Below are 17,475 nucleotides of genomic sequence, written 5' to 3' on the forward strand. Positions count from 1 at the left end.
GTGTTTATGCCTTTTGAAAAGGATCAAGACTACATACATGTACCTGCCATGCCACACGGTGCCCACGGCTGGCTCACGGCGCTCTCTGCGTCGTTGTCGCCATGTAAATCTCCAATGCCAGCTCACCCCTGCCGACTTGCCGTTGATTTACAGCTGTGTATGTATGTACTGTACCATACTGTACTGTACAAAGATAAAGATGGACATGTCAACCCTGTCCGCCGGTTGATCCCCAGCTCGGACTGACAACAACAACAACAACAACAACAACAACAACAACAACAACAACAACAACAACAACAACAACAACATCAACATCAACATCAACATCAACAACAAGACAAGGCCGCTGGGTCCGGGGGGGGTTTTTTTTTTTTTTTTTTCGCTAGACGGACGAAATGGTCCAAAAATGGGCCAATCAAGGCTTTGACGTCGTCTTCTGGAAATGCAATTATCCTGGCTCGTCCTGCACACGCATCAGCCCTGCCCGACAGCACTGGACGGCACCCGACTGGCCCGCTTCACTCTCCTCGGCTTCTCATTTTCCGAGTCCTCTCCCTGTTGGTTCTGTTCAGCTCTGCTGTAGTCTCTCGTACGGCTGACCGTGGCTCTGCTCCACCTTCAGCCTTTCCCGCCTTCCCGCTCCGCGACAGACGTCACGACTGAGACAGCTTCCACTCGACGTGGTGGTTCCGGCCGCACTTCCGCAAAGTCAACTCCTCAACCCGTCGCTGTCCACATGTCCACAGCCAACAATCGGGCTGGGCGTTTGCCAAGTGCTTCCGGCGCAGGGGCTGACGGAAAACACGCTCGCTCAACTGCGGTACCGTTCTAATAGCCCCACGATAGACATCCAGTCGACAACCAAACAAACGCTGTCCTGTCCACACACCACAATCGCGCTGACTCGCCGCCGCCGAACGTCTCATTTCGCAGTTCGTGTCGCCAAAGTTTCGCAGCGCTTTATCGATCGACCCCTCCGCCGGGCCTGCGTGTGCCGTTATGCTTATCGCCAGCCATGTGCTCGCAAGCTTAAGTACAGGTACTCGACCCCACGGCACTCTACTCGCCCAGCGGTACGTATCGCCGTACTGCAATTTCGCCGCCATCTCGGCGCCCCGCCCACTGCCGTGGTAAATCTATTGCAGCAAAACTTAGAGTCGACTGATGAGCAGCTCGCTGGAACAGGGCGGATCGGATCACTGTCGGGGCGTGGGTCGATGAACGCTTCCTCGGTGGGATGCCTCGCAGAACATGACATGTGTGACGCACTGCAGCGGGATTCCTTTTCTTGCTCTGATTCACCGTCCGTTGCTTTTTGCGCTGCTGCTGCTAATGCTACCACTGTCGCCGGAAAAATCGCCTTTGCTTTTGCTTCGGGTGCTGCCCACATTCCTTTTCTCCCCTGCCCAACCTTCGTAGTTTACCCCTCCCCTCGCCGTCTTCCCCTCGTTCCGTATGATTGCTTTCTTAGCTGCGAGCCTGCTCCACCACGCTCCTCCGCGGCAGAACGGGCAGACGGACGGGCCCAAGGAGAGTTGCTGAACAGACCAGGCACCCTTACCCCTGCACCCGATCCATGCCTCGAGCAACAAATGCACGCCCACATCAACCAACCCCTTGCCCCCAGGCACAGCGCGTCTGTACCCATCATCAACCACGACAAGGCTTGGCTTCGCCTCGTTCTCGAACTCATTACGAGACAGTGTGCCATCATTCGACCGCGCACTGTTGTTGCACGAGGCCAGCCAGCTAGCCACGCCAACTTGACACAGCTGACGTCTTGTCGCCGCGCTGTCTGTTTGCCCGTCGCGCGTTCTCGTCCTACAGAGCCCCCACCGCTCTCTCACTCACCCACTGCGTTGCTCGCGCTTCATGTCCTGTCTGTCTTGCTGTCCGACCATACGTGCGTGCGTGCGTGCGAACTTGCATGCCGCTGGCGGCCTTCTCTGTGTCGCGTATCCGTGTTGCGCACTAGCTCACACGACATCTGATGGCGAGCATTGTTGTCTGAGGCGTCCATGTTGTTTGGCACGAGCATCAACATCAGCCTCCATGGACATGTCGCCCACAATGCCATTGTCTTGACCTCGGGTCGGTCAAAGACAGCCAGAGACACGCAATGAAATGACAGCGGCCGCGTGTGCGTGCCCACCGTCTCAGGCGTTGTCTGTCTGTATGTCTCTCTGTCTAGACATTGTTTTGGCTGCGAAGATGTCTGATGATGAGCTTCGAGGATGTCTGACTGGTGAGTGCCTGGTGGCTTCGATAGGAGATTGCGATGGTATTTGTGTTCTGGAAGCATGTAAGCGCTGGCTGGCTGGCTGGCTGGCTTTGCTGCTTCGTTGACTGCGACCCTCAAACCACCCACCCACCGTCCGTACCTGTACATGTCTCTCTGCCCAGTCCAACCATCGCCTACCTTATTCATTCATCTTCCTTCAACACACACACACACACACACTTCTCCACCGTTCCGCCTTCATTCTTGACCGGCCAGCCAGGCAACCTGGCTATACAGAGGCTGAGGGGTGTGGCGCTACCTGTCTACCACAACCACACTCAGCCTCAAGACTTCCTGCGGCCTTGTTTGCAATCACGAGGGAAGGGACAGCATGGCGTGGACGCATAGACATCCCAAATTGTTTTTGACTCGAGTTGCCCATCTCTCTTCGCCCTTATTGACTGTGGCCTCGCGAATAAAAAGGGAGAAAGACGCTGCTGGTCAGCAGCCAGAAGCAAGACATCTCCACCGACCTACCAGCACGATCCCTCTCTTTCTGTTTCCATCGAGTACAACGCGCACAGTCTAACGGCTCCGCCGAGGTGTGGAGACCCAAGTTACATGACGTGGTGGCCTCGGTGGTGGTCTGTCTGTTTGTGAAGAAGAACATGATTCACACCAACTGTACGTATAGACACCCTTCCTCCCCCTCTATCCCCATATCCCCTTCCACACTTTCATTCATCCAACACGACGGCCGGTGCCATGCTCGACAGAGCGAGCAAGCAATCGGTGTTGGGACTAGCTACCTAGCTACGCTACTTCGGACACGACATGGCAATGTGAGTAACGTCCTTCCATCGAATCTCCCCATGCGAGCTCTTCGTCGGTCATTCAGTCATTTTGGACGTCTAGGTGCTGAAATTCTTTTTTTTTTTCTTTCTTTTGGTGTTATGTCATTTTGCGCGGGCGGGACTCGCTGGAAGTGGTGAGGGTTGGGTTTGCTTTCATTTTTTGGTCTCTTGGGCCGCTGTGGATGTTTGATGGTGCGGAAGACTTGTGGTACTGCTTTTCGTCCTACCCATCTGCTTTGTTTGATCGGAAATCGGTGCTTCAATTTGTGGCTGTAGTCGTGGAGCCGGAGACGCCAAGAGCTGCGCATTGACTATCGATTGGGCAAGAGTACTGATGAGGAGCAGTCGTGACTTTGCCAGAGAAACACTCCTGCAGCGTCCACAAGCGTAGGGAAGTTTTTGGGCATTGAGTTTTTTGTGCCATGCAGGGCTATACACAAGCGCCGCCCCTGACCTATGTATCCGCCTACCTACCTACCGTCCTACCTACCTACCTGCACAGGGTATCATACAAGCACGCAGCAGCGCACCAGCTTCACCGGCCCCTCAAAATAGCATCCGTCAAGATCCTCGTGCCCCTCATCATCTCAACCGGGACGACCTGTCCCGGCGGCATCTTCAAGTACGCCGGCACATCCAACGCGTCCATCATCCCCTGCCACGCATGGCTAGCGCCCTCCTCGACCTCGACTTCGACCACGGCGCCATCCGCCCGCGCCCGCGCCGCAAAGCGCAGCGCATCGTCCACCAGCACTTCATCCCCGCCACACGAGACGTACGTGCGCGCCGGCAGCACCGCATCCCACGACGGCCGCCGCGTGCCGTTGCCCCACACGCGCGGATCCAGCTCATCGCCAAAGTCCAACTGGCCAGCGGCCTCGGCGCGCCCCTGCTCACCGCCAACGTACACGTCCGTCGCAAAGTCGAGCGCCTCCTTGATCAGCGTGTCGCGGTGGCGGTTGCGCTCGAAGCTGGCCCCGCCGTTGAGCAGGCTGAGCCACGGCGCCACGAGGTAGAGTCCGCCGCCCGGCCGCGGATGCGCGTGCTGCGTGCGCAGCAGCAGCGCCAGTGCGATGTGCGCGCCCGCCGATTCGCCGTAGATGGCGACTTTGGATGCCGGGATGCGCAGCTTGTGCAGCAGGTACGTGTACGCGGCTTCGGCTTCGTCGATGGGGGCCGGGAAGCGCGTTTCCGGGGCGAGCGAGTAGTCGAGGCTGAAGATGGAGATTGTGAGGGGCGAGGGGGGCTCGTACTCGACTGCTGTGGCGGCCGTGGATGCCGTTGATGTGCTGCTGCTGGTTGAGGTGTGTTTCTTTTCTTTGGTCGTGGGTGGACTCTTGCTCGTGCCTCGTTCGTTGGCGAGCTCGGCCATGCGCAGCATGGAAACGGCGTTCATGGTTGGTTCGCCGACGACGAAGGCGCCTCCGTGAAGCACAAAAAATACTAGGTCGCTATCGGCAGGGTCGGGTGTCCCGCGGGCGATCCACATGCCGGCAAAATGCGGCGTCTGGACTGGGACACAGGGACGTGGAGTGAGAGAGCGGAAGCGGGGCGAGTCGAGGATGGTGGAGGTGGGCATGCGGAAGAGGGCGCGAGTAGTGGAGATGGGTAGATTTGCCGTGCTTCTGATCAAGTCAGTATTGTGTTCAACTGGCAGGGTGAGACGAGGCACTTTGCTTACGCTCGTGCAAATGATCGCCAACAGTCGGTCAAGAAGGACGGTGGCCTGTCTGGATTGGATCTTTTGAAGATTCGGAAGAGGAGCCAGCAAAGGAAGCGCCATGGTATCGACATGAAGAAGACGAATGTTATGGCCACGTCCTTGAAAGATACCCGAGCATAGTTTGGATTGGGCTCGAGCAAGCCATCTTTTTCCGAGAGAGGCATTGTTGTTTGTGGGTCTCGCGGTGAGCTCCGGCGGTGTTGATGTGATGGCGCCATGCTTATCCAATGTTGATCAAGTGAAGAGTTGGTGGCGACGCAAGGAGAGTTCCAAAAGTCCAAGATCCGAATCGGGATTGTTGCTGAGAATTTATATACTATGGAGAGGGTGACGGCGGTCCATGATAAAGTCGAAGAGCGGGGCTGGGTAATATTTGGGGGGGGGGGGCGTGGGGTTGTCGAGGGAGCATTTTCGTGCTTCGGAGCAGAGCAAACGTCGAGGCTCGTGCAGAGAGCGCACGAGGGCAGGTGGGCAGCTGCAGCTGCAGCTGATATTGCGGGATGACGTGCCCGCGTCGCCGTCGCGCAGCGTCCATGGCCGTGAGGCGGGCGGTGAGAGCTGCGGCCTTCAGGGACAGCGTCAACGCATTGTCGCAGACATGCTCGTGGCGCCGAAAGAATACGAACTCCGCTCGAGTCTTCCTTTTCCCCGTCAGCTCATCTATCCATCGTCAAATGCTCATCCAATTCGACTTGCCGCCCACCTCGCATACACACACGCACAGCCTGCCGACCGCATACATACATACCATACCGCTCGTGATGACGGCTCATGCCGTGTGCCGCGACAGAAAAAACCTTTGCAGAAAGCTTTCGGGAAAGTGACACGACGCCGGCCTTACACATGTCGGCGGCCTTTGCCGACTGCAATCCCACACCGACAGCCTTTGCACTGCCAGCCCCAGGGGCATTGCTCGACCCAATGTCAGACCACTCTAATTCGAGTTTCCCGCCAGCATGGTTGACGCTTCCAAGCCTGTTGTTGTAGGAACATGGGTGTATTCCTATCCACTCTTTCGGAGATGGCCTTGGCTCCAGACTCCTCGTGACTATCCTGCAAAGACGATCATTCCCCTTATACATCCGCCGGCTTGGGTTATGGTGGGATCTGATCTCGATATCTCCAGTATGCCGGCGGCTCTCCCACGGAATTGGAAGCCTCTTCCGTAATTCTTACTGGACAGTGGGCCGCCTGTCCGCAAGACAGGTACTGACTCAATGCGCCTTCAAGTAGCATTTCTCTGTCGTGCTCCAACGTATTTTCTGCTAGCGCCGTAGATGTTGCAGTAGCTCGAGAGCAGTTTATCCCTCGACTGGTCCTGAATGCACCAGCTTGGGGTCTTCCTTTTGTTCAGAGCTTGGCAGGCGTCTTGCTGGATGACAAGGTAGTTTGCCTGACTTCCGCATCAACAGCTTGAACTACGTCGGCCGAGCGAAAACTGAAGTGCATACTACTCGATTGTAGACGAGCTTGGCAATTTGGCGCTAAATGATTATGGTTGCACAAGTCGGATGTTTCAATAAGCAAGCCTGGAGGGAGCCGGATACCGAGGGGATCGCAGATACTCTCCCGAAGATTGCTTCATCTCCACTGCCGTGAAGAATGGGGCGTTTATTGACTGCACATACCCGCAGAAGCAAGATCGATCTAGACACTCGGAAGGATTCTCTGGGGTTGGTCGTGGAGTTGGACTTGGCCGAATGGCGAGAAGACTCGATGTTGATGCTGCCGTCACATTCATGTCACTCCTCCGGCGGGTGGCTGCATTCCAAATACGTTGTGGGAGGGATGGTCCATCATCGGAAAACGTTGGTCATGCTTTGTAAAGGAGCACGGCTTCAGATCCGGCAATGCTCTCGAAATGAAAGTAGAAACACTTTAAGAGCGTAGTCCAGGAATGAGCAAAAGCCTAGGGGGCGTTCGGCGTGGTAATCCGATAGGCTGGGCCCACGCGCTCTCATAAAGCCACAGGAAGGCTTTGACTGGAGTCTATTGTCGGCTGTTCGCGCGTTCCAAATATCCTTGCGTCTTCTAGTTCGAAAGACGGGTCGAAAGACAGCGATGATCAAGGCTTTTGTACTCTTGTTGAGCCTCGATTGAAGTCAAGCGTATCAGGACCTCATTGGTGCCCTTCCTCGCACTGCACCTTCGATCGACTCGACTGTCAACTTCAATCAGTCTGTCTGTCCTTGGATATCACTCCTTACAGAAGACGAAAGTTGAAGGAAATCGAGAGGAAGAGACCTGGTGGGTAACTTTGAAATTCCACTCTTTTTATTCCCGGACCAGGTACTGGGCTGCTGGGCAAGCGCCTTGTTCCCGCCACGCTTGCTAAACCGGGTCTATGGCTGAGCAAGAGCGGGAGATCTGCCTAATCGTCCCCGCAGCCGCCTTGCATTGGTCTGATTTGGTCGAAAATAGCTCTGTTGAAGCCAAGTCATGTCAACCGTGAGAGTCAGCCCAAAGACAGAGGTCGCTGAAGGATAATTGCACAAACAAGGACAACATGTACAATGCAGCATGCAATTCGAGCAAGGAGGTTGACTGTGTGAACCGGTGGGCTCGCCGCTGCCATTCGCATAGTTGGCTGCGGTGCTACAGTGACAACGTTGGAAAATGCAAACACTTTTGCAAAGCAAGGTCCTTGTACTTTTGTTCATACGATCTGATGTAGTCTGGTCGGATGACTTTGATGTTCCAAGATTGGCGCAAGAACTAATGAAGCCAGCGCCGGCAGAGCTGTGCAGCTGCTGGATCAATCCTTTGAACAGACGCCGAAGAGGGTCATCGAGGCCGGATGACATTGAGGGATGCCATCGGGCTGCACAAGGTAGCGGAAATGGCGCTTGTGCACAATAAGTAGTACGTGAGCCTCTGGCGGCATATTCCAGACGGTCGACCGCGAATTGCTTGCGGCAGTGCCATTGGGTGCGAGTTGGGCGGTGAGCTACCACCCACAACCTCCAAACTCTGCCCAGGCCTTTGGATGGTACTCAAAGTCCTTGGGGACGACACAGATGAGTCCAGCGAATAAATGGACAAGGAACCCGAAGAACGAGAAGATGGCTCAGGGCGGAGACCTCCTTGAGACGCAGAAACGTACGTGAATTGCTGCTTGTCCGGCAGGGGGATTGCGCTGATGTTGTAGGCAGTTGAACTGTTTGTCTGCATGCAAAACTTTTCTAACGTCCACAGCAGTTTTTCTCGTTATACGAGCCGCATCATCTGTCCTCCCTTGCTGGTTCCGCAGGCGACGTGGTGGTGCGAGGGACAAAGGCATGGCGTGGCATGAGGAAACGTGGAGCTGCCGCAAGCAGGCGCGCGGGGTCGCGAAGGGGGCTGCTTCCGTCAGGGGTCGATAATATTTGATACATGTCTTTTCAATAAACGACATGACCTCTGGTCGTCTTTGCGCGGGTGTTGGAGCTGGATGTCTGTCGTCATAAGGAGAAGCAAGAAATTGGTTGCCTTGGACTCGGCACGGCGGTGGAGACAGATCCCCCACCAAAACTTCGCCGCCGTCTGCCAGCCCGAGTTTGACTCTACGCTGCTCTCTGGCACGCGTCGCCGCCCTCTACCAACGCCGCTCACCCGCCATTGCGGCTTTCGCTCCTTGCTTCTCCCTGTTTACCCGCTACCGTCCGGTCGCGTCCTCTCCACCATGACCACCACCGTCGTCTGCGGCGCTCAGTGGGGCGACGAGGGCAAAGGCAAGCTCGTCGACATCCTTTGCTCCAGCGCCCAGCTCTGCTGCCGTGCCCAGGGCGGCAACAACGCTGGTCACACCATCGTCGCCAATGGAAACACGTACGATTTCCACATTCTGCCGTCTGGTCTTGTCAATCCGGCCTGCGTCAACCTGATCGGCAGCGGCTGCGTGGTCCACGTCCCGTCCTTCTTCAACGAGCTCGAGGCGCTGGCCAAGCACGGTCTCGACTACTCGGATCGCATCTTCGTCAGCGACAGGGCTCATGTCGTGTTTGACTTGCATCAAAAAGTAGACGGGCTCGAGGAAGTGGAGTTGGGCAATGCGCTCATCGGCACCACGAAGAAGGGCATCGGCCCAACCTACAGCACCAAGATGACGCGCAGCGGCGTGAGGATATGCGATCTCTTCGACCACGAACAGCTGGCCGGCAAGATGCGCAGGCTCGCCGACGCATACAAGAAGCGGTTCGGCGACCTCCTCCAGTACGACGCCGAGGAGGAGATTGCGCGCTACAAGGTCTGAGGGAGACAATCTTTGGCGGAGGAAGAGAGGGCAGCAGCTAATACCCTGTAGGACCTCAGCGACAAGCTGAAGCCGTTTGTCATCGACCAAGTCCCGCTGCTCAAGTCGGCCAAGGAGCAACAGTCTGCAATCCTGGTCGAGGGTGCCAATGCGCTCATGCTGGACATTGACGCTGGGAGCTATCCCTTTGTGACCTCGTCCAACACTGGTCTCGGTAAGTCATTCTTCAGAGCGCCGTCGAATGCCCGCAATGGAGACGGCTTTCGCGCACCAATCACATTACGCTGATATTGTTGGTCAAGGCGGCGTTCTCACCGGCCTTTCTCTGGGCTGGCGCGCAATCGGCGAGGTCGTTGGCGTTGTTAAGGCCTACACTACGCGCGTTGGCAGCGGACCCTTCCCCACCGAACAATTCAATGCCGAGGGCGAGAAGCTGCAGTCGGTTGGCCGCGAGTTTGGCGTCACGACTGGCCGCAAGCGCCGTTGCGGATGGCTGGACCTGGTCGTTGTTCGATACTCGCACGACAACAATGACTATACCTCGCTCAACTTGACCAAGTTGGATGTCCTTGACGACTTTGACACCCTCAAGATCGCTGTTTCGTACGAATACCAGGGCGTTGAGCTCGAGAGCTTCCCGGCCAATCTGGACGTGCTGGACAAGGTGGAAGTCAAGTACAAAGAGTTCCCTGGCTGGAAAACGCCAACGACTGGCGCTAAGACGTGGAGTGACCTCCCCGTCAATGCGCAAAAGTACATTGAGTTCATCGAGGACTTTGTCGGCGTCAAGGTCAAGTACATTGGCACTGGCCCGGGCCGCGAGAGCATGATAGTCCGGTAGGAAGTGTGTTGATGACTGTCAATAACGAATCGAGGTAGGGTCGAATCGATGGGCAACAAGAGGGGCGGCTTTTTCTGTGAATGAATTCTACGAAAGAAGACTTTGCGCGCAAGCCGCACATACCTACCCATACCCATCAACCCCCAGTTGGGCTCCGTATAGAATAGAGTAGATCAGTACAATGGTCGCTTCGACATGGTTTCTTCCACTGCGCCCAGTCTGTTCTGCACCAAATATCCAAACGCCTTAAGGTCGGCTTCACTCGCATCGCGCAACCACCCTCGCGCTGTCGCATGCCGTCTGTATCGTCCCATCATCCGTGCCAGACACTTTCCCGTCTGGGAATCGCTCCCGTCCGGACCCTCCCGATCTCGTTCCGTCCCGGCCGGCCGCCTCCGTCTCGGCACCTGCATCGACACCCGCATCGCATCGACTCTGCAAACAGTGTTTGTTTCATCGACGTCTACCGAGGTGTCTCTCCTCCGTCTTCCCACCTGCAACAGCTCTGTGGTTCCAATGCAAGTCGAGGGTAGATTCGGGCGGCAGAGCCTCGTTTACCTGTTGGACGACCGGAATGGCTCATTCGCCCGTGTGGAAGAAGCTTTGAGGTCGAGGAGTTCGTCGAGACTTTGCAGTGTCGACGACGATATTGGCTCGTACAGGCAAGTATCGGTCTGTCCTTCACACAGTCGCAAAACTCCTTGGGCCGGCCGAAGCTGCGAATGTCAAATGAAAACACGCAGTCAGGCTCGAGAGAATGCAGCAGCTTTTCTTCTTCACAATGGGGTGTCTTTTATTTGTTAGTCGCGCTTACCGCCAAGCGTGTCCGCTGCGAAACAACAGCCTTGTGTTTCTGACCCCGCAGATGTCTCTGCTTTCGCGTCCCTCTGTCCCACCGCTTGTGTTACAGGTTTGTTATACTATCTGCCTCGCCTTCCGTCTGCACATTCTGTTCTATCTGGCACTTTTCGCAAGCAAGGCTCCCAAACGTTCTTGATTATCGCCAATTTTTACTTCCTTTACCCATGGTTTGATGGTGTTGAGGGACAATCCATGAAATTTACTTGAATTGAGCACGGATTCTCTCGACATATTGGACGAAAATGCACCTGTTCCAACGGTTCATCCTCGAGGCTTCTACGGTTGCCTTTGTGCCACGAATGAGTAGTGCCGGAGTACAGAAAATACAGTGCGAGCTGCGAGTCGAGTCAGCCAAAAATCCCCTGCTGCAAATTCGAACTTGCGACGATTCCTCATTTTTGCACCTTTTCCCAGCCTCGTGGAGCCTTAAAAAGGAAGCCGAGGGTCTCGTTAGCCATGTCCACTCTCAGCGGGACTCCCGTCACGGGTAGCGAAGTAGCACCTGTATGTTGCACTCAAGAAGAGATGAGATGAACTTACTGACATGGTGAAGTCTACAGTAACCGTCGATGGCTCCTCACTATTTTCGGCTATAAGTGTTCGAAATCTACTCCCTCGTCACTCTAGCGCTTTTCTTCTAACTTGTTCAGTATGCAACGTCTGTTGAGACTGCTGAGCCCTTGGGCGCGTTGACAACAACATTCACCCCTCCACCGGACTGCCCAATTGGCTACCGGTCAGCGCTGCTCATCGACGGTATCACATTATCTGGCGACTATTCAACCTTTTCCACGCCCACTTATGTGACCATAGCTCAATTGGCAAAGAAATGCTCGAATGGTCTGCAGGGCGATGCTGTCTCGTGTTGGCCATCTGCATCGTCAACTCCCTATGCTGATGACCTCCGCGTAGGGGGCTTCTTCTCTCCCGGTCTTTTCTGCCCAGTTGGCTACTCGACCGCATGTGCAAGCGCTGCAAGCGCCAATCCGTAATCAACGTTTCCAATTCACGTCTTTGATTTCTACGCTCGAGGGGGAGACACTGTCGCTGGATGTTGTCCACTGTCAGTGCGATTGTCTGGTGGCTTAAAATTCGACGAGGCTAATCTCTCGACAGCGGATTTACTTGCGACACTACTATTAGCGATGGACACATTCAAGGCAGTGTCAAAGTTGCCGATTCATCTACAAGTCTTTCAGACTGCCTCATCACCTCGTGGCCCGACAATGGATGGGCTTCTCGGTTCTACAACAACATTACGATTTTCCAAGCCCCAATGATCCAACTTAACTGGAGGGAGGAGGACCGCATTAAGTTCAATAATTCCCTGCAACCAAGCTCCCCAGCAACGTTCGAAGAAGTCAGCAACAACAACCAAGGCCTTCGCACGACGACAATAGTCACGATCAGCGTCGTGGTCCCCGTCGTTTCACTCATCCTTCTCATCGGCTCAATCGTTTGGCTCCTTCACCGCAGAAAAGCGCGCCTCCTTCGCGCACAACAAGATGAACAAGAACGCTTGGATTTGGACAAGGAGGACGGAAAGTTTCATGGACCTGAGCTTCCACGTGAAGGCTCGGCCATCATGGAGCTGCTGCAACCATCTGCGGAGTTGCATGATCCGCATGCTGAACACTTCTTACGAGCGCAGAGGAGCACGGCTGAGCTCCCGGAGAGAAGTTCATGAGTCGCCTCCTGGTATTCGGCGTCAGTCGCTACGAGGAAAAAGCTCGACATACCCGCTGTTTAAAATCTTCTCTGAATTGCGTGGCTCGACTGTCTCTGATCTGCATGTTTTGTTGAATCGTATATTACAAGTCTTTCTGTCTCTCGAATCAATTCCTTTCGTTCTACGTTACGTCTTCTTAAATTCTCAACATTCACACGCCCAGAATGCTCATCCTAGCTAGACCTATGAGGTTCAAGGCTGGACGTGCCCTCCTCGGCCGACGTCCGCCCTCTGTGTGACGACCTCCCGCACAACTCCCGCGAGCTTCGAGGTGTCGGACTTGGCCAGAGCAATGGTTTGCTGGCGCCACCGGCTACGTAAATCGATTCAGCCCCCAGGAGAGAGGGCCTGGTGTCACAAGTCTTGGAATGTTTCTGGCTCAGCCCACTCGGAAACTCTTCTGAGGACGAGTTTTTCCTCGTCGATTAGCATCCGAAGCGGCATCTGTGTCTTGATGTCCGTTATCGCTGCCTACATTTGTCTTTCTGAACCGAGGTCCATGGTGTCAGTCGACCTTCCTGCCTGTCGGCACCAGCAGTCTCCGACTACTCTGAAAAACCGAGTGTTCCACGCCAACTTCCACGTCGACCAACGGCAATTCCAAACGACAGGAGAGGAATCGGCTAGATGTTGCTTTAGAAGAATGATCGGGATGAGCCGACTAAGCCACACTCCTTGTACCGCGATCATTCCGCTATGCTCCATTGGCTGACTCACAGGACCATTTGCTCTCTTGATAAGACTTTGAGCGTCGACAGAGCGCACGAGGCTCAGTTTACTTGCAAAAGCCGAGACATGACAAATTCATCCCTGCTCCCGTCCACTATCGACCTCAGATCATTTCTACGCCCTTTTCCACATTCAAAAAGCGTCGAGAAGAAACCACCCCTATCGCCTTGCTCACTATTGCCTGGAAACAGGCAGTCGTGAGAAGCTGAATTTCGTGTCTTTTTGTCGCAAATCGCTTCAAAGATTTCTGGAACGCAAAGGAAAGCCAGGAGTCGGTGGCCGAAACAACAATAAATGTGACTGCAAGGACTTGCTTTGATTGCGGCAAGGCGGTGGCTTTTTGCACAATGTCTTTGTATGCCGCAAATTTATCGCCTATGCCTCAAATCCACAGTCTGCTTCCAGGATCCACGCGCAGCCTTCCAGAATATATTGGCTATCGATGGCCTTCCTTAAAGCAGCGGTGGAGCATTGTCGGGTCGCATGGCGAGAAAAACGCTTCTTGTCCGCTCCTGATGGACACGGCTTTGGCTGTTACGCATGCCTTCTCTGTCCCAAGTCTTGAAAACCTTGATATGGAAGCCAAATTCGTCGTGTCCATTGACTGGAAGGATTCGACAAGATTCCAAATCCTGCTTTACCGCGCTTCTTGACCAGCGCCGGCAGGCTTCTCTGCAGGCCTCAGCGTACCTTCCAGCTCCAATATGTCGTTCGCGGGAAGTTGTTGCACAGCTTGCATATGGCTGGGCTCCACCATCATCAACGGCTGCTGTCTGGCCCTTGCCAGCTGCATCTTGCGCTTGTGCAGGGCCCATACGAGAAATCCGATGACGGATCCAAGGACCACGATTGGCACGACCACTGCGACTGCAACAGAAGCGCTCTTGCTCAGTCCATCGCTGTCTGATGTCGGAGCGTCATTTGCGCAACCTGCCGTGGCTTCGATTATGCCTTTCACGTCGCTGCTTTTCCATGCCATTTGGATGAGAGGTGCCGATAGAGAGATTCCGGATCTTACGACTTCGCTTTCTGTCCATGGCAAAGAGATTCCTGTGGGGTTTGTGGCGGATCCGTTTGATCGACATGTTTCCAGGCTAACGCTTGTTGAGCTTGCGACTCCCAGGCACGTTTGGCGTCCGTTGATATCTCGGATGCACTGAAAACCTCTGTCAATCAATGGCGTCAGCACCCGCGACTTCGACTTCGGAAAAAAAATCGACCCACGTTGGACAACACCCTACCACAGTCTCTCCATTCTCAGCCGCATACTGAAAGTCAAAAGTTGGATGCGTGCAGACCTGCGCTCGCCTAGCAGACCTCGCCGACCTCGACGCACACGCCGTCGTGTATCCCACCGGACATATCGTTCCTGGGGAGTAAAGACCTCTTCCATTCAGCAGCGTTTCTTGCTCCACAATCGTCGCCGTCGGCCAACACGACTGGATGTCGCCAATCGCGGGACCGGTTCCTGAGGTGCACGATTGAGCCAGGCGGCCTGCGCATCCCGATTCCCATGTCTGGCACGCGGGTGCTAGGACTGCTTTTGTGCAATCTGATGGCGGTGTGAAGGTTGTGGTCAAGGGACCTAGTTCGATGCGCGACATTTTCCAGCGAGGCAGAATTCCGCGTGCGGATTTGCGCTCTCAAACAACGTGGGAGGTTGAAACGAACGAGATGCTTGTTGACGACCTTTGCGTCTAGAAAATCTGCGACGAGGAGCTGCAAAGGTAACTGTCGAGAAAATCGCATAGGAGAAAGTCTCACCTTATGAAGCACAGCGACCAGACAGATCTGCAGCATTTCAGCTCTTGCACGCGGACGGTCGCATCTAAAGTACATATCGGGAGGAGTGGCTGAGTAAGTTTCCTTCTGAGCTCCATTGAAGACGATCTGAAGCACGATGATTGCATCTGACTTGCGCTGCAGCCAATCCACCCTCGTCTTCGGATGTGTGGCCGCAGTGCTCATCTTGCCTGTTTAGAAAAGCGCCTCCTTTCGACGACTTTGACTCAACGGCCGTTTGCCAAGTCACTGTCAGCATCGGGATTCGCGAAGTTGCTGCACATCTATCTACTATAAGCCCTGGATCGGGATAGCCGTTCCTTGCTCTTCTGGGGAAGAGGTTCTGGTGTGCAAGTTCGGCCCCAGCGCAAGATCGTTTGCAATGGTTGTCCCCATGGAATAAGACCAGGTATTTGGCTCATCACGCCCTTATACTCGCCAAAATTGACTCGATGCGTTTTCTACTGTCGTCAGTAGGGGATTTCGACATTTTCCAATCTACCAAATGTACTGGGAGCGACCGCAAGCAGTTGAGGCTGCTGTCTACTTTCACGGCTCATCAACGAGTCACGCCCAGCTGCTTGAACAGAGCGCATCACCACCACGGCTCGCTGACAATCGTGAGAGAAGAATTCAGAAGCTTTACACCACACTCCCAAAAAAATGCGCACAAACAATTTTCTCACAACGCTGTCAAGACGCACCATGATGATTGCCATGTTTACCGATCGAATACTCATCCGCTATTACAACCTCGAAAAGCGCTTCACAAAAAGCAAAACTGGCATTCGGAATGGTGTATCTATCGCACAAAACAAAATCCCAACTGTTATGCCGACGCTGTCTCTCAATTCCCGACTTAGTAGTCTCTCAAAGCAACGCAAAAACACTGGGATGGAACCTGGAAGAATGGAGAAAAGAAAAGAAAGAGCATGGGTGTGTGTATGTGGACAAGCAAGCCAGAGCTTGGAAGAGTGTAGAGTCGAGAGAGAAGAGCCTGGGTACGCGTACAAACGTCTTCATTTACAGTAAGGTTCCTACACATTCCACTGGGATGGAAGAGACGGTGCCTTGTGGGCTGCTTATACAACGGTTCGTTCGCAATCCTGGTTTATGACGGCATCTCGGGGCCCGTGCCGTTCTCGTTGGCTTCGATACTCTCTTGTCGCTCCGATTGCTCCACATCGAAGTTGTTGCTCACATGTGGGCGTTTCGGGAGCCGCCCATTCTTCAAAGAGTTCGTCATGGCCGGGGTTTAGAGGTTTCGTGGATTTGAGCGTCTCTTGAATGAGCTCGCTCACATCTGAGGCCGTCAGGGAATGACAGTGGGGGTTTGTCGCGTCACATCTGACCCTTTCGTTCTCCTCCCACTTACCACGCAGAAGATCCTGCAGCTGGTAAAGACTCAAAATCAAAGCGAAGTCTCGTGCCAGGGTGACGATTTTGTTCAAAAGAGCCGTTGGGATAGCAAGCGCCTTTCGAACTTGCAGCTCTGGGGTGTCGGAGATCATTGCCACAGGCTTTTTGTAACGCTCCTCAAGCTCTCTAATCAGATCGAGGTTCTCGGCAGTCTTTTTGTCGGTCCAAAGGCGAGCAATGGGTGCGCGAGCGTGCTCAGACTCCAAGTTCCAGAAGCCGCCCTTTGTTATCTTGGTCGACACGCCTGAGCCAGCATGAGTGTCGAAAATGATGGTGGCGCCGAATTCAGAGGTGCCGTAAGCCGAGCCGAACTTCCAGACCGTATTCTCCATGGCCCTTTGAAATTCCTTTTCCAGTGAGGACCTTCGATGCAGTAACTTAAGGGAGAACGACGCGGCGATGTATTCGCCTCTCAGCCAGGTTCTCTTGGCGTCTCTCAGAGCCTCGAAGATTTCAACGTGAGTAGGATGGCCACCACTTCCTTGCATCTATCGGACCTTTCTGGCCAAGTTGTTTTGCACCTGCTGCGAACGGTCGACACAACCCACGGAGCTGATCTGCGCGAGAAGAGCTAGACTGTAGAGAGAGAGGTCGTCGACTTCAAGAGAGGTGGTCCAGTCTGCTCTTCTTTGGGGTACCCAGTCGCGGATGTCGCCGTTCTAATACTTTGTGATGTCGGTGATGAATTGCAATTTGACGCGAAGCGCCATTTCATCGCTGAACTTGATATCAGATCCAGCCGTTGCAGAACATGGTAGACGTGCCAATAGAGCGTCGCGGATAAGTAAAATTTTGGCTTTCACAGTTGACGTTTGTATTGAGTCGACCGTGAGTGGCGCGAGGTGCGAAAGCTCGACTATAACGCCATTGTCCCACTCAATTGCATTGCCTTGAGGTTGGCCGCTGCTTGGAAGCCGTTCTAAGTAGTTTTGTCCCCAGTGCAGGGCAATCTTGTCACTTGCGTCCTGTTTCTCCTGCTTAGAGAGGCCGCAGTACTCGTATGTCTTCACCTGCTCTTGGAAATGATCGTCGATGAAAGAAGGGCGCGACATGGCTTGCAGTGGCAAGTGAAAGTGTCAGAT

At 54.4% G+C, this 17,475-nt stretch overlaps 7 protein-coding genes across 7 annotated transcripts; 3 read left to right on the top strand and 4 right to left on the bottom strand.

Moving 5' to 3' along the window:
* Positions 1-630: 630 nt before the first annotated feature.
* IWZ02DRAFT_465355 (uncharacterized protein) lies at positions 631-1,500 on the bottom strand. The gene has a single exon (XM_066768453.1). The coding sequence runs from the start codon at positions 1,107-1,109 to the stop codon at positions 657-659; it is 453 nt and encodes a 150-aa protein (XP_066617780.1). The 5' UTR covers positions 1,110-1,500; the 3' UTR covers positions 631-656.
* Positions 1,501-3,213: 1,713 nt separating this feature from the next.
* Positions 3,214-4,990, bottom strand: IWZ02DRAFT_152480 (Alpha/Beta hydrolase protein). The gene has a single exon (XM_066761942.1). It carries the CDS (start codon positions 4,859-4,861, stop codon positions 3,614-3,616), a length of 1,248 nt encoding a protein of 415 aa, XP_066617781.1. The 5' UTR covers positions 4,862-4,990; the 3' UTR covers positions 3,214-3,613.
* Positions 4,991-8,462: 3,472 nt separating this feature from the next.
* On the top strand, positions 8,463-9,873 carry IWZ02DRAFT_386810 (adenylosuccinate synthetase-like protein; the record flags this gene model as incomplete). The annotated part of the gene is made up of 3 exons (XM_066765493.1): positions 8,463-9,026; positions 9,084-9,246; positions 9,335-9,873. The coding sequence occupies 3 exons, from the start codon at positions 8,463-8,465 to the stop codon at positions 9,871-9,873; spliced, it is 1,266 nt and encodes a 421-aa protein (XP_066617782.1).
* Positions 9,651-10,934, top strand: IWZ02DRAFT_152486 (uncharacterized protein). Its single transcript, XM_066761943.1, has 2 exons — positions 9,651-9,822; positions 9,912-10,934. The coding sequence occupies exon 2, from the start codon at positions 10,069-10,071 to the stop codon at positions 10,675-10,677; it is 609 nt and encodes a 202-aa protein (XP_066617783.1). The 5' UTR covers positions 9,651-9,822; positions 9,912-10,068; the 3' UTR covers positions 10,678-10,934.
* Positions 10,935-11,190: 256 nt separating this feature from the next.
* Positions 11,191-12,421, top strand: IWZ02DRAFT_495044 (uncharacterized protein; the record flags this gene model as incomplete). Its single annotated transcript, XM_066770101.1, has 4 exons — positions 11,191-11,238; positions 11,288-11,332; positions 11,385-11,722; positions 11,851-12,421. The coding sequence occupies 4 exons, from the start codon at positions 11,191-11,193 to the stop codon at positions 12,419-12,421; spliced, it is 1,002 nt and encodes a 333-aa protein (XP_066617784.1).
* A 1,081-nt stretch (positions 12,422-13,502) lies between these two features.
* IWZ02DRAFT_152568 (uncharacterized protein) lies at positions 13,503-14,908 on the bottom strand. The gene is made up of 2 exons (XM_066761946.1): positions 14,417-14,908; positions 13,503-14,358 (listed from the first exon to the last, which is right to left on the bottom strand). The coding sequence occupies exons 1-2, from the start codon at positions 14,794-14,796 to the stop codon at positions 13,830-13,832; spliced, it is 909 nt and encodes a 302-aa protein (XP_066617785.1). The 5' UTR covers positions 14,797-14,908; the 3' UTR covers positions 13,503-13,829.
* A 977-nt stretch (positions 14,909-15,885) lies between these two features.
* On the bottom strand, positions 15,886-16,967 carry IWZ02DRAFT_152493 (uncharacterized protein). Its single transcript, XM_066761944.1, has one exon. The coding sequence runs from the start codon at positions 16,879-16,881 to the stop codon at positions 16,057-16,059; it is 825 nt and encodes a 274-aa protein (XP_066617786.1). The 5' UTR covers positions 16,882-16,967; the 3' UTR covers positions 15,886-16,056.
* Positions 16,968-17,475: the final 508 nt, after the last annotated feature.

The sequence above is a fragment of the Phyllosticta citriasiana genome (assembly GCF_038021145.1).
Source record: "Phyllosticta citriasiana strain CBS 120426 chromosome Unknown IWZ02scaffold_21, whole genome shotgun sequence".
NCBI lineage: Eukaryota > Fungi > Ascomycota > Dothideomycetes > Botryosphaeriales > Phyllostictaceae > Phyllosticta > Phyllosticta citriasiana.